The sequence below is a fragment of the Phaenicophaeus curvirostris genome, chromosome 5 (genome assembly GCF_032191515.1).
Source record: "Phaenicophaeus curvirostris isolate KB17595 chromosome 5, BPBGC_Pcur_1.0, whole genome shotgun sequence".
NCBI classification, from domain to species: Eukaryota; Metazoa; Chordata; class Aves; order Cuculiformes; family Cuculidae; genus Phaenicophaeus; species Phaenicophaeus curvirostris.
In genome coordinates this window covers 29,319,991-29,332,317 of record NC_091396.1, presented here as the reverse complement: position 1 = coordinate 29,332,317, position 12,327 = coordinate 29,319,991, and the positions used below count along the sequence as shown (strand labels likewise).

General features: G+C 57.8%; 1 protein-coding gene across 1 annotated transcript; it reads left to right on the top strand.

Annotated features, from left to right (window-relative positions):
* The first annotated feature begins 4,069 nt into the window (after positions 1-4,069).
* LARGE2 (LARGE xylosyl- and glucuronyltransferase 2) lies at positions 4,070-10,885 on the top strand. The gene is made up of 14 exons (XM_069858141.1): positions 4,070-4,264; positions 4,484-4,740; positions 5,136-5,218; positions 5,509-5,632; positions 6,121-6,292; positions 6,453-6,557; positions 6,805-6,917; positions 7,033-7,158; positions 7,306-7,461; positions 7,580-7,743; positions 8,026-8,304; positions 8,640-8,786; positions 8,954-9,149; positions 9,277-10,885. The coding sequence occupies exons 1-14, from the start codon at positions 4,165-4,167 to the stop codon at positions 9,472-9,474; spliced, it is 2,220 nt and encodes a 739-aa protein (XP_069714242.1). The 5' UTR covers positions 4,070-4,164; the 3' UTR covers positions 9,475-10,885.
* Positions 10,886-12,327: the final 1,442 nt, after the last annotated feature.

Genomic DNA, 12,327 nt, shown 5'->3' with positions numbered 1-12,327 from the left:
CCATGTTGTGGTGCTCCACCAGCAGCCTACCTGCTACTGCCTTGGTTGGTGGGGATCTGGTGCTGGGCCCTTGCACGTGGGAGCAAGCAGGATAGAGAGGCTGGGAAAACCATGTGGAGACGCAGTGTGGTGGTCAGCTGGAGCAGGAGGTGCCTTTCTTCCCCAGAGCAGTGATGCTGTTGGCAGCGGGCTGCAGGTGGGCTTCTCCCACGAGCTTGGTGAGCCCTGTGTGGCCGCAGCCTCTGATGCCTCAGCTGGAGCAGTTGTTGCGTGATGGATGGCGTGGGGCAGGGACAGGACATTGCCAGGCTTGGGCTCCACCTGCACCTGTGCCAGCTGGGGAGCAAAGGGAGGCTTCTGCTTTGGGAAGCTGCTGGCTCGGAGGAGCATCCCGGGGGTCTCCTCACCCTGCTTGAAGAGCCTGCTTATTGTAACCGGGCTCTGCAAGGGCAGGCAAGGACTGCCTGAGCAGGAGGTAAATATGTCTCCCGGGCCAGTGATTTCAGTGCTGCCTGGGTGGAGACACAGCCTGCCCCTGCCCTGGGGCTCAGGGGCTGCCTTTGAAGGCTGTCTTTGCCAGGCAGGCTGGGGCTTGCTGCCGCAGCTCGCCCTTGGGTTATGGGATGGGGGGCAATTCACGTTTCATCTCGACTGCTGTGTAGGCAGTTTGCATCCTAATCGAACTGCCTGCTGCCGGTGGTGGCCCCCTCCCACCATACCCTGTCTTCTGGCATCCTCCAGCAGGCTTCTTCCAAGGCGAAGGGAGGCAGGCAGGAGGGCAGGGGGCTCCTCCTTCCACTTTGGCTCCGGGCGGTATTTTCCCCAGTCCTGAGGCCGGGAGCTGGTTGGAGGGGGAGTGGGGGAGCTGCAGGTAGAGCCCATCTCCGCGCAGTTAGCATTCCCAGCTCCCGACTCCTGCTCTTCCCACTGCCACCCTCCTCGCCCCCAGCACGCTGGGCAGGTCTGGAGCACACTGCACTCTTTGGGGAGCCCTGCTCTCCTGGGCTAGTGGGCCTGGGGCGATCAGGGGGTACCTCTTTACTTTGCACACCTACAGTGGTGTTTGCACCTTATCCAGCGGTGTTTGCACCTTATCCAGCTGAGGGACTGTTGTTCCAACTGCAGCTGATAGACCCTTTCTCTGGATAGCAAGGGCTGCACACATCCCTTGGCACACTTGTGCCCCAGGCTGGCTGTGCAGCCCATCCTTGCCAGCCGAGGGGAGGCTAGGTGGGCTCTGCTGCCTTCCAAAGCCCCCCAGTACCGCCCTGAGCCTCCTGCACCTGCCCTGGGAAAGTAGGAGGCAGGTGTTGGGTAGGGGGTAAATAATTCCAGTGCTTCCCTTATCTTAGCGAAGGAGGTATAGTTATTTGAGGCCTGGGAGTGGGAAGGGGGCCAGAGGAAGGGTGGATTCCTCCTGACTTACTTTGGGCAATTCTATGCCCCTGGCGCGGGGGTCTCTTGAGTAGAAACCGAATTTAATCTCTTGTTTTGTTTGTTCTCTCTTCCTCTGAAAGTGGGGCCAGTGTAGGGTGTGCGGGGAGGGGAGCTTGGATTTGAGAGCTAGGGGCGGGGGGGAAGTGTCAGATCTGAAAGGGAGGAGTAAAGGGAAGACTGGGAACGGCAGACCCTGGAGGGAGCAGCAGCAGCAGGCTGCGAGCCGGCTGTGAAGGAGGAGAGGACAGGAGAGGCAGGTAAGGAAATCACCTCCTGGGCAGGTGAGGAGAGGGAGAAGGGACAAGGGACGGCAGGAGGGATGGGGGTGCTGTGAGGGTGTGTGTGTGTGGAGTCCTGGGGCCCTTCTGGGAGTGGCTTTCCCAACTGGCGTGCTGCTGGTCCCACCCTGTCCCCCAGAATTGCTGCTTGTGTGCAGGGTGGGGACGGAATGTGGTTCCTCGAGGTGAGGACCAGGAGGGCTGCTGCTCTGTGCTCCCACCCTCTCTCTCCTTTGTTTGTGCTAAAGTCCCTTTATGTCCCTTGGCTCCTCAGACTGCTTGATGCTTGCTGAGCTTCCTAAGTTTGGAGGAAGCCCAGGCCAGGCAGGAGGGATGGAGGTCTGCTTGTGGGAAGGGAGATGGGCTGGCAGAACCATGAAGAGACCTTGCCAGGTCCAGCGTGGCTCATGGCTGTGGCAGGGAGAAGGGAGGGACCCGTGCATCAGTTCTCCCTTCCATACCTGTGCTTGATCTGCTCTATGGAGTGGAAAAGCAGGGCAATGCTGTGCCCCACTTCCAGAGAGCTGTAGTGCCAGCCGAACCCCTTCTCCACCAGGAAAAGGGGTGCAGCCTGCAGGTGTCGTGCCTGCTATGGGGGCTCGGCCACATCTCTAGCGAGCTAGGGTGGCTGTACCCCTCGGACTGCCCTTGCAGAGCCCCAGCCTGTTGCTTCGTGTCCCTTGCTCCTGGTGAGCTTGCCACCTGTCTTCAGCAGGCAATTCCTGCCTTGGGAAGCATTTGCAACCTGGCCCCCGGGGCTGCTCAGGGCAGTGTCCTCCCAGGCATGCTCTTTCAGCCCCCCGAGCTGGTGGCCCCATGGGCATCTGCACATCAATGGTCTCCAAGGGGAGCAGGCCCTAATCCAGACCATTCTTCCCCAGGGCAGCTTTTGTTGAGCCTCCAGATATTGCATGGGATGCAGGGGCTCAGCCTGGAGGTGCAGGGTCAGCGTCCCCTTGCTTTGTGGGGTCTTTGTTTGCCCCAGGGCACCTGGCTCTTTGGGATCTTGGGGCAGGAGATGGGCATCCTGTCCCGCCCTGTGCCCAGATCACGGCTGTGCCCGTGGTGCTATTGATACGAGAAGTGGTTACTATTACAAAAGGTGGAATATTTCTGATTTAAGCTAAAGTAGAGTTAAGTTTCATCTAAGTAATTGCATTTTTTGAAAGTTAGGCAGTGTCCCTCAGCCAGCATGTTTTCTTTCAGACAGTGTTTTTCCAGACCTAGTTCATTCTTTGGAGATGAGAACGTCCTGTGTGCAGCATGGTCTGTGCTGAACAGATGTGTCTTCTCCTGTAGTCCCCTCTGTCTGCAGTCTCTCCCCATCTCAAATGCAAGGTCAGGCAGAGCTGGAACCAGCTCCAAATTAGCAAGAGTTTCGACTGTCGTGAAGTTCATAATAACATTAAAATCAGTCCTTGGAAAGTAATAGCATATGCATAAGATTTCTGGGAAAATTTGTCAAAGTGCATCTAAGTGTGAAATCCGTTCTATCGCAGCTCTTGTCCTGCTACACACGATAGATGGAGATCGCTCACTTGTGTTGCCCAGACCTGATGAAGCGTGCTTGCTTTCTGACACTCCAAAGTGAGCCTTTGGGAGTTTATTTGCCTCAATTTTTGGTGTCTCTGTGCCCGAGGTGGGCGCCCCAGCACAGGCAGCACTGCAGTTGTGGCAGGGCAGCACGTTGGAGTCGTGCCGTGCCTCCAAGAGCCAAGGAGAGTGAGCTTCACCAGGGTGCATGGGATTTTCCCACGAACCCCGCCAAGGAGGCAGCTGTGAGCAGCTGGGGAGGTGTTAGGCAGCAGCAGCCCTGGGCCCGAGGGTTCTGTAGGTGGCTGGAGTGCTGGGAAGTGGCCAGGGCACCTCCCCTGGGGTCTGGGACGGTGTGGAGGGACCTGCGCTCCCTCCCAAGGGCAGCTCCATTAACCACCCTGTGACCGAGTACCTCTCCAGCACAGGGTCCCTCCGCTTCTGGGAGCCTGTTGTCCTTTTAGGGTGGCACGGGGCAGAGCTGGAGTGACATCGATTGTGTGAGGTGGCAAGAAGCAAGGAGCAGAGCTGGAGTGGCATCGATCAGAGGACTCCTGACTCCTCTCCTCCCATGTTTGAGGCCCCCCTTGAGCACTGTGCACCATGGCAGGGTGCTGGGCAGGCTGTGCAGGGGTCCAGATGTGCCAGTGTGGGCAGGGGGTTCTGGCTGGGAGAGGCTGTTGCTGGAGAGGTGAAGGGCACGTGTCTCGCCACTGCAGGCACCCAGGCAGGGTTCTGGAGGGAGCAGGGGACATCCTGCTGGGGGATATTGAGGCCCCTAGGTGCAGGCTGCAGTGCTGCTGGTGATACCACTCTCACCTCTCCCTCTCTCCTTGCAGGCTCTAGGATGCTGTGGCCAGCCAGGCTTGGTCTGCCCACCTGATGCTCACTGCCCTGGCACACTCGCTGGCACACCATGTTGCGCTCCTGGCGTGTGAAGCTGAAGCTGCTGCTTGCCACAGTGACCCTGGCCATCCTCCTTTCCTGGCTCTACCTCTTTGTGGGCAGCCTCGAATGTGAGTGGGGTCCCCCTCCTCGGATCAAGGGACAGTCCAGAACAGAGGGAGGGCTGGGGCGGGGGGGCGAGGCCTGGGGCTGGGTGCCCTGTGGCCGTGCAAACTGAGCTGTGCATTTCCAGGGGAGCGGAGCTGTGAACTTGCCCGGGCACCATGGTCCATACCAGGTCGAGCTCTGCCTTGCCGTGCCCATCGCATACCCCTTTATCTCCTCTGCAGATGGTCGCTTCCTCCTGCTGCCGCCCTGCCTGGGTGAGCAGCCCAGCCGGGACCTGGAGCAGGAGGCGCTAGCCTCTCGGGTGCGCAGGGTGGAGGAAGAGAACCAGCAGCTCCGCCTGCAGCTCAGCCAGGTGCAGGCAGAGGGCAGCGATGGCAGCCCACAATGGGGGGCCTCTGCTGAGGATGGGGACCCTGCTGCGGGCGAGAGGAGCAACCGCACAGCCTGCCCCAAGCAGCGGATGGTGCACAAATGTGAGGTGAGTGATGGCGCTGGCTTGGTGGATAGGGGATGCCGAAGGGGAGGCTGGGTCCCTGGCTGAGCATGGATGTATGTGCAACTCACCTGACACTGCTCACCCTGTGCTCTGGCTGTGCAGGGGCCTCATTCTTGCTCTCCCTGGGACTCAACGGGCCACAGGTGATGGATGAGGGTGTCTGGCTTCTCCAGAGAGGGAGATCAGGCAGGAAGAGTGGCAGCCAGACCCTGGTCCCCACTTCTGAGCCAGGGGATTCCCACCTGTCTCTGTGCTGCCTTCCCAGACGGAAGAGCTGAGTTAGGGAGTCTCTCCCCACACCACAGCCCCCAGGAGAAGCTGACAGTGCCCTGCGGGGGGAATCCAGTCTCAAAAAGGCATTATTTGTCTCTGGGCAGCTGCTGCACGTTGCAATTGTGTGTGCCGGGCACAATGCGAGTCGGGATGTGGTGACCCTGGTGAAATCCATCCTATTCCACAGGTAATGGGGAGGGGGGTACTGTGCTAGAGGCCCACTCGTTTGGGGTTTTCAGGTGAGCTGCTGCAAGGGGGCAATGCTGCAGGAGAGGGGCTTTAGGGCCTCTTTTTACCCCCTGTGCTGCTGCTGAGGCTTTGAGGGCCAGAGGGAGATTTGTTTCCCTCAGTTGGATGGCTCGTCTCCATCTGCTCCCTTGGTTGGCATCTGTCCCCTGGCCAGGGGTGGGAGGAGTGGGGACCATGTTCTCTTCTTCCCACTGTGGTGCTGAGTGCTGCTGCACTTGCCCTTGGCAGGAAAAACCCCCTCCACTTTCACTTCATCACGGACTCAGTAGCCCACCAGATCCTCCAGACGCTCTTCCAGTCCTGGATGGTGCCCTCCGTCCACGTCAGCTTCTACAACGCGGATGACTTGAAGGCAGGCACTTGCCCCCCCACCTTTGACCTGTCCCAACCCAGTGCTTGGAGGGCCAAGGGGAACTGCAAGGAGGGGCGAGCAGGAGGAAGTTTATTAACTCTTTTCCTGCTGGTCCCTCGCTCACTTGCTCCCCTTTCTGGACTTCTTGCTGGTCCAGCTGAGAAAGGGGGGAGAGGACTGGTGCTGGAGGGGTGGGGAGGCCCCTTGGGGTTCCGCTGCCTCTGTGGCAGAGCTGGGTCCCCACTGAGCACTGAAACACTGGGGTTCAGCTGGGGGTTCTGGTGGAAAAGCCAGGCTAGGATTAGAGCAGAGGAGAAGGAGGTACAGCCAGCAAGTACTTGAAGTGCCTGAGGAGACAAGTGTGGTGGTGCAGCTGGAGGAGATGTTCCAAGCTCAGCTGGAGCCAAGGCTCTGTTGCGCCCCTCTCTGGTATCCTCTGTCCTGCTGGGCATGGCTGTGCCAAGCCCCGAGTTCTTGTTGCCTTGCAGCCGGAGGTGTCGTGGATCCCCAACAAGCACTACTCTGGCATCTACGGGCTGATGAAGCTGACACTTACCAAGGCACTGCCCTCCAACCTCTCCAAGGTCATTGTCTTGGACACCGACATCACCTTCGCCACTGATATCGCTGAGCTCTGGGCTGTCTTTGGGAAGTTTTCTGGTGAGGATGGTGTCCCAGGGACCTGCTGCAGCACTCGCAGGGCCCTGGGTGCTGGGCTCAAGATGTCAGGCCCCCTCTGCCACTGCACCAGTGCAGTGGGTTTGCTTGGACCCTCTGAACACTGCAAGATGGGCTGCATCCATGTCCCTCTGTTTCTCAGACAAACAAGTGATTGGGCTTGTGGAGAACCAAAGTGACTGGTATTTGGGCAACCTCTGGAAAAACCATAAACCATGGCCAGCTCTGGGACGTGGCTTCAACACAGGTGAGTGTGGGCTGCTGGGGTTCAGCCAGCTTTGGTGGCACTTGTCACGGGGAGGCTGGAGAAGGCTGAGGTGAGGCAGGAGAGTCTGGTGGGCACAAGAGGGCTGCAACCGCATCCTGGGATTGTGCAGGTGGCTGCAGAGAAGCAGGATATCCCAGGAGTTGATGGCACACAGGCTGCTGTGCTTCAGCTCCGTAATGTCTGGGTGCTCCCTTGGTAACCCAGTGCCCTCCTCCTCGGCACCCAGGCGTGATCCTGCTCCTGCTGGACCGTCTGCGTCGCTTGGGCTGGGAGCAGATGTGGAAGCTGACAGCAGAGCAGGAGCTGATGAGCATGCTCTCCACCTCGCTGGCTGATCAGGTAATGGTCCCTCCTCTGGGGTGGCCGGCACTGCTGCATTCTCATAGTACTGCTGGTACAGGGAAGCCATGCTGTCTTCCTCATCCGCCTGTGCACTCACCTTTCTCTCTCCTAGGACATCTTTAATGCAGTGATCAAGCAGGACCCAGCCCTGGTATACCGGCTCCCCTGCTTCTGGAATGTGCAGCTCTCTGATCACACCCGCTCAGAGCAGTGCTACTCTGAGGTCTCAGATCTCAAGGTCAGTGGACTTGCTGCCTTTGAGACCGGAGAAGGCCTGAAAGAGAGTGCATGCACTTGGAGGTCTGGGGGAGTCAGCATGAGGTCTAGGGGCTTGGAGAGTGTTTGGTGACTTCTCCTCCACAAGGTGACACACTGCTGTCCCCAGGTGATCCACTGGAACTCACCCAAGAAACTGCGGGTGAAAAACAAGCATGTGGAGTTCTTCCGCAACCTTTATCTGACTTTCCTGGAGTATGACGGGAACCTGCTGCGCAGGGAGCTCTTTGGCTGTGCCAGTCTCCCCAGCCCGCCCAGTGACCAGGTGAAGGGGGATTGTGACTCTGCCCCCAAGCTCAGAACGTGGGGTGGGTAGAGACCCCACGCAACTACCCAAGCTCTCCCTGGGGCTCCTGCTTTCACTCATCTTCACGGTGTTGCAGCTGCAGCAGGCACTGGAGGAGTTGGATGAGGACGATCCCTGCTACGATTTCCGCCGGCAGCACCTCACACAGCACCGTGTCCACCTATTCTTCCTGCAGTATGAGTTCCTGGCCTTTACCGATCCCACTGATGTCACCCTCGTGGCCCAGCTCTCCATGGACAGGTACTTGCTGGTGGGGCTAGTGGGAGGTCACATCCTGCCTTCGCTCCTCTGGAGAGGCTCTACAGCTTGGGAACTACCAGGGATCTTGAAACACAGGTTCCTCACAGGAAACAGCACTTTGTAGTGAGGAGCAACACCCCAAGCTGGGAGCAGCAGTTCCTCCTGCTTGCCCGTGAACTGGGTTTGGCTGGCATGCAGCTAACTGACAGGCATCCAATTCTGGGTTTCACCAAGCTACCATGGGACTGGTCTCAAGCTTACGCAGAGCCCTCTGCTTCACAGGTTGCAGATGTTGGAGGCCATCTGCAAGCACTGGGTGGGCCCCATCAGCCTGGCACTGTACATGTCAGATGCAGAGGCTCAGCAGTTCCTGCGCTACGCCCAGGCTTCAGAGGTGCTGAGCACCCGTCACAACATTGCCTACCACATTGTCTACAAGGAGGGGCAGTTCTACCCCATCAACCTCCTGCGCAACGTGGCCTTGGCCAACACGCAGACGCCATACGTCTTTCTGACGGACATTGACTTCTTGCCTATGTATGGCCTCTACGATTACCTCAGGTAACGCTTTCTCCAGCTGGCTCTTGCTTAGCCTGATGGGCTCCCAAAGCACCAGGGTTTGCTGGAAACACCCTGGGCAGCAGTTCTCAACATGTAGAAACTTTGTGTGGAACCTTGGGATCCTGCCCTTGGTTTTGTCAGATGCCAGTGGATGAGGAAAGAGCTGTGACTGTGAGGGGTGCCCCGCGCCTCCTGCCCCTGCATGGCACCACTACAAAGTGTCCAAAACCATTAATAGTCTTCTGGAGCAGTGGGCAGGCTGGAGGGGCTGAGGGAAGGGGGCTGTGGCCATGGCTCACAGCTAGGGAGACCTCACACCCTTCCTACCACCATAGGAACTCCATCCAACAGCTGGAGCTGCCCCAGAGGAAGGCAGCTCTCATTGTGCCAGCGTTTGAGACCCTGCACTACCGCCTGACCTTCCCCAAATCCAAAGCAGAGCTGCTCTCCATGCTGGACATGGGCTCCCTCTACACCTTCAGGTAGGGATTTCAGCTATCCAATGGTGCCGTCACACCCAGAGAAACCAGTTTTGTACCCTTGGCTTTTGGGGCTGTGGGGCAGTCGGCTCAGAGGGTGCCCGTGTCTTCTGTATGTCTCGGGGAGCTGCCAGCATTCCCCGGTCTCTCATTTCCATCGCTCCCTGCAGGTACCATGTGTGGCCTAAAGGCCATGCTCCGACTGACTATGCCAAGTGGCGGACAGCCACCGTGCCCTACCGTGTAGCGTGGCAGCCAGACTTTGAGCCTTACATTGTAGTGAGGCGAGACTGTCCCAACTACGACCAGAGGTTTGTGGGTTTTGGCTGGAACAAGGTGTCCCACATCATGGAGCTGGATGCGCAGGTGGGTGAGGGCCTGGTCCCAGCACCATGGAGGTGCTGGGTGGGTGGGAGGGTCTCGGCTGGGCGGGTGGTACGTGTTGGTACCACCAAGCCGATGCTGACAGTGAGAGCTGCTGCTCTGCCCCCAGGAGTATGAGCTGCTGGTACTGCCCAACGCCTTCATGATCCACATGCCCCATGCCCCCAGCTTTGACATCTCCAAGTTTCGCCTGAGCGCAGGGTACCGGGGCTGCCTCCAGATGCTGCGGGAAGAGTTCCACCAGGACCTGTCACGGCGATACGGGGCTGCTGCACTCAAATACCTCACTGCCGAGAGGAGCATGTGATGCCCAGGGACAGTGGACACAAGGTGCTAGCAGTGTGCTGGAGAAGGAAGGTCGCAGGACCTCCTCCTGCCCCAGCCCATCACGGCAGCCTGGCCTGAGGGAACTGAGCTGGGAGCACAGCCTCTCCAGACCAGCAAAGGGACGCCCAAAGAAAAGATAGAAGATGCCAGCTGCAAGAACAGAGAGTGCCTGCAGGTCAAGCAGCTGCATTGTGGCCAAGAGATTTTTTTGGAGAAGAAGCCTTCCTGTGTTAGAGGGCAGCCTCCCTATATCAGAGGCCAAGGGGGACAGGCCTCCTCCCCTGTTTTAGTAGCTGTGGATTCTCAGCCTTCATTAACCCACCTCAAATTGAGGCCTGGCTCCTCCAGAGGCCTGGGATCTGTACCTTACCCTGCTCTGACTCTGCTCTGTGGTCCCAGTTCTCCACACACCCCTCCAGAGCTTTGGTGAGTGGCAGATGAGGATGCAGTGCATCCTTTGTGGAGCAGGTTCAGAGAAAGCCTCCCAGCACCCTGGGATGAGGGGCCAGGGAGTACCGGTGTCAAGCCCGGATCGAGGCTTGAGGCTGGCTGGTTTACACAGCGAAGTATTGTCACTCCCCATCCATATGGATGCACAGTCTTCAGTGGCGCTGGCTCAGTATTGATGGTGTTGGGGGTCACCAGAGCAGGACGAGCTCCCCAAGCAGGACAGATTGTGTGCTGCCCCCAGCAGTGAGCTCCCAGAATGGGCCAGTGGCTCCTGGCTGGAAGCAGCCTTGCCCGTGACGGGCCCTGTCCTGGGGCCAGCAGTTCCCCGCAGGGCAGGGCTGTGAACCATCATGCTGGGCAAAACAGCAGCTTTGTGGGTCAGTATGTGCTTGGAGAAACTCCTGGTAGGGGACCGCCCTGCTCCTCCCCACTCTTGGCAGCACAGGTTTTTCCATCGGCAATCAGGGATGTGGTTGACACTGAACAAGACTGTAGTCGAGCACTGTGGCAGGATCCCTGTGCTGGGAGCAGCTTGGCCGGGCACTGTTCCACTGCTGTCACACACTGGAGCACAGAGGATGCATTGGTTTCCTCATGCTTTTTAAATTATTTAATACTTTTCTGATAAGAATTAAATGATTAGGGTGTCTGGGGTATTGGGGTTTTGTGTTTTTTTTTTTAATCTTCTTCCCGGATGATTTTGCTGGTGGCCCTGGAGGCTCTCCAGGCCTGTTGCTGCTGCAGTCTCTGCTCTTCTCTCCGTAGCATCACTCTGGGCTGCAAGAGCCAGCTTGGTGCAGGTGTGAGGATTTCCGTCCATGGTGGGAGCGGCCGGAAGAAACCATAGAAAGCACGGGGTATGGAAAGGGCACAAGCACCTCTTGCTAATTCTCTCTTTTTAATTTAATTTTTAAATTAAATCTTTTTTTTATTCTTTTTCACATTCTTGTTAGAACTGCCTGGTTATTATTTTCTGCTGCGAGCCTGCACGTGTTCTCTGGAGGGAAGGCAGTGGGAGGAGAGCAATGCAGGGGTAGCCCTGCCTCAGCTGGGGAAAAGCATCACTGGGCTTGCTCTGCCTGGCACACTTGGAACTTTTTCCTTTTGGGGCTGACAAACTGGGAGGGCTGGGGAGCAGGGAGCAACCATAGGTAAAAGCAATGCCCCTGTTGTCAAGTAGCAGGCACAGCAGTCCTCACCAGCTCTGAAAGGGCTGCCTGCGGCCGGAGGAAAGCCGTGGTTCCTGGTGTTGCAGCAGGGCTGGCAGGCTGAGTGGTGGCACAGCCCACCTGCACAGCCAGCACCCATTAAACGGAGCCTGGGGCTTCGTGGCTTAGGCATGGAGTCAGCTGAGTCACCGAGCAGGAGAGATGTGTTATTTCTTCTGGCAGTGCCGTGGCTCAGCCCCGAGGCACGCGTGCCGAGCCGGCCACTGCATACCCAGGACCTTCCCTACACCGCTCTGCTCTTGACACTGGCAGCAGGACCGGGATGGACTGGGGCGGCCCCCCCAAGCACACCATTGGCTTTACAAGTCTTGGGAATGAAAGCTGTCTCCAAGGCCACAGTGGTGCCAGCCTTGCATCTGCAGGGATGGGAGAACAAGGGTGGTGTGCCAGGAACAAGTTGTTGAGGCTTTATTTGGGAAAGGGCTGGAAAGACATTGCTGATGCCCCTGAAGCCAGGCACCCAACCAGTCCCTTGCAGACAGCTTTTGTTTAATACAGCCAGTGCTGGCTGATATCGCTCTGCTGCCGTGCTCTGCAACAGGACCGGTTTAGCTCCACTCTAGACAGTGGTTTCACCTGTTCTCTGCTAGAGAGAGGGTGGTGGAGCACCGTTGGGATGGAGCTGGCCACTTCTGGGCATTTCTTTTAGGATTAGATAGCTTCAGCAATGCTGGCTCAGCAGGTTTTTCAGCAGGTGGAGTGCTGTGCCTAGCGCCGGAGGACTCTGTGCCATCATTTTCAGATAATCCTTCCCAGCCTGGCCAGTCCTTAGCCCCAAACCTGCCTACAATGCTCCAGGACCTGGAGTAAAGTCAGCTCAGGTTTGGTCTCCGTGTGCCCTCTGCCGGGTGGGATCAGCTGGAGGCAACCACTGAGGAGAAAAAGCCTGCAGAGATTTTTTTCTTAATGGAGCACAGCCTGTTTTAGAGCTAAAACTCATCTCTACTAGTGCGGCACCCTTCTCCATGCCAAGAAAGCAAGCCTCGAGCTGGAGCACGCCCAGAAACACCCCCTGGGGCTGGGGACCTTCTTGGGAGATGGCACCCAGGCACCGTGCCATCCCCTGTCCCCACCTGGTACATACAGCTAAGGAGACGAGAGATTTTATTGTGTTTTATTTAGTAAAATGTTAAAATAAATAAATACAAATTGAT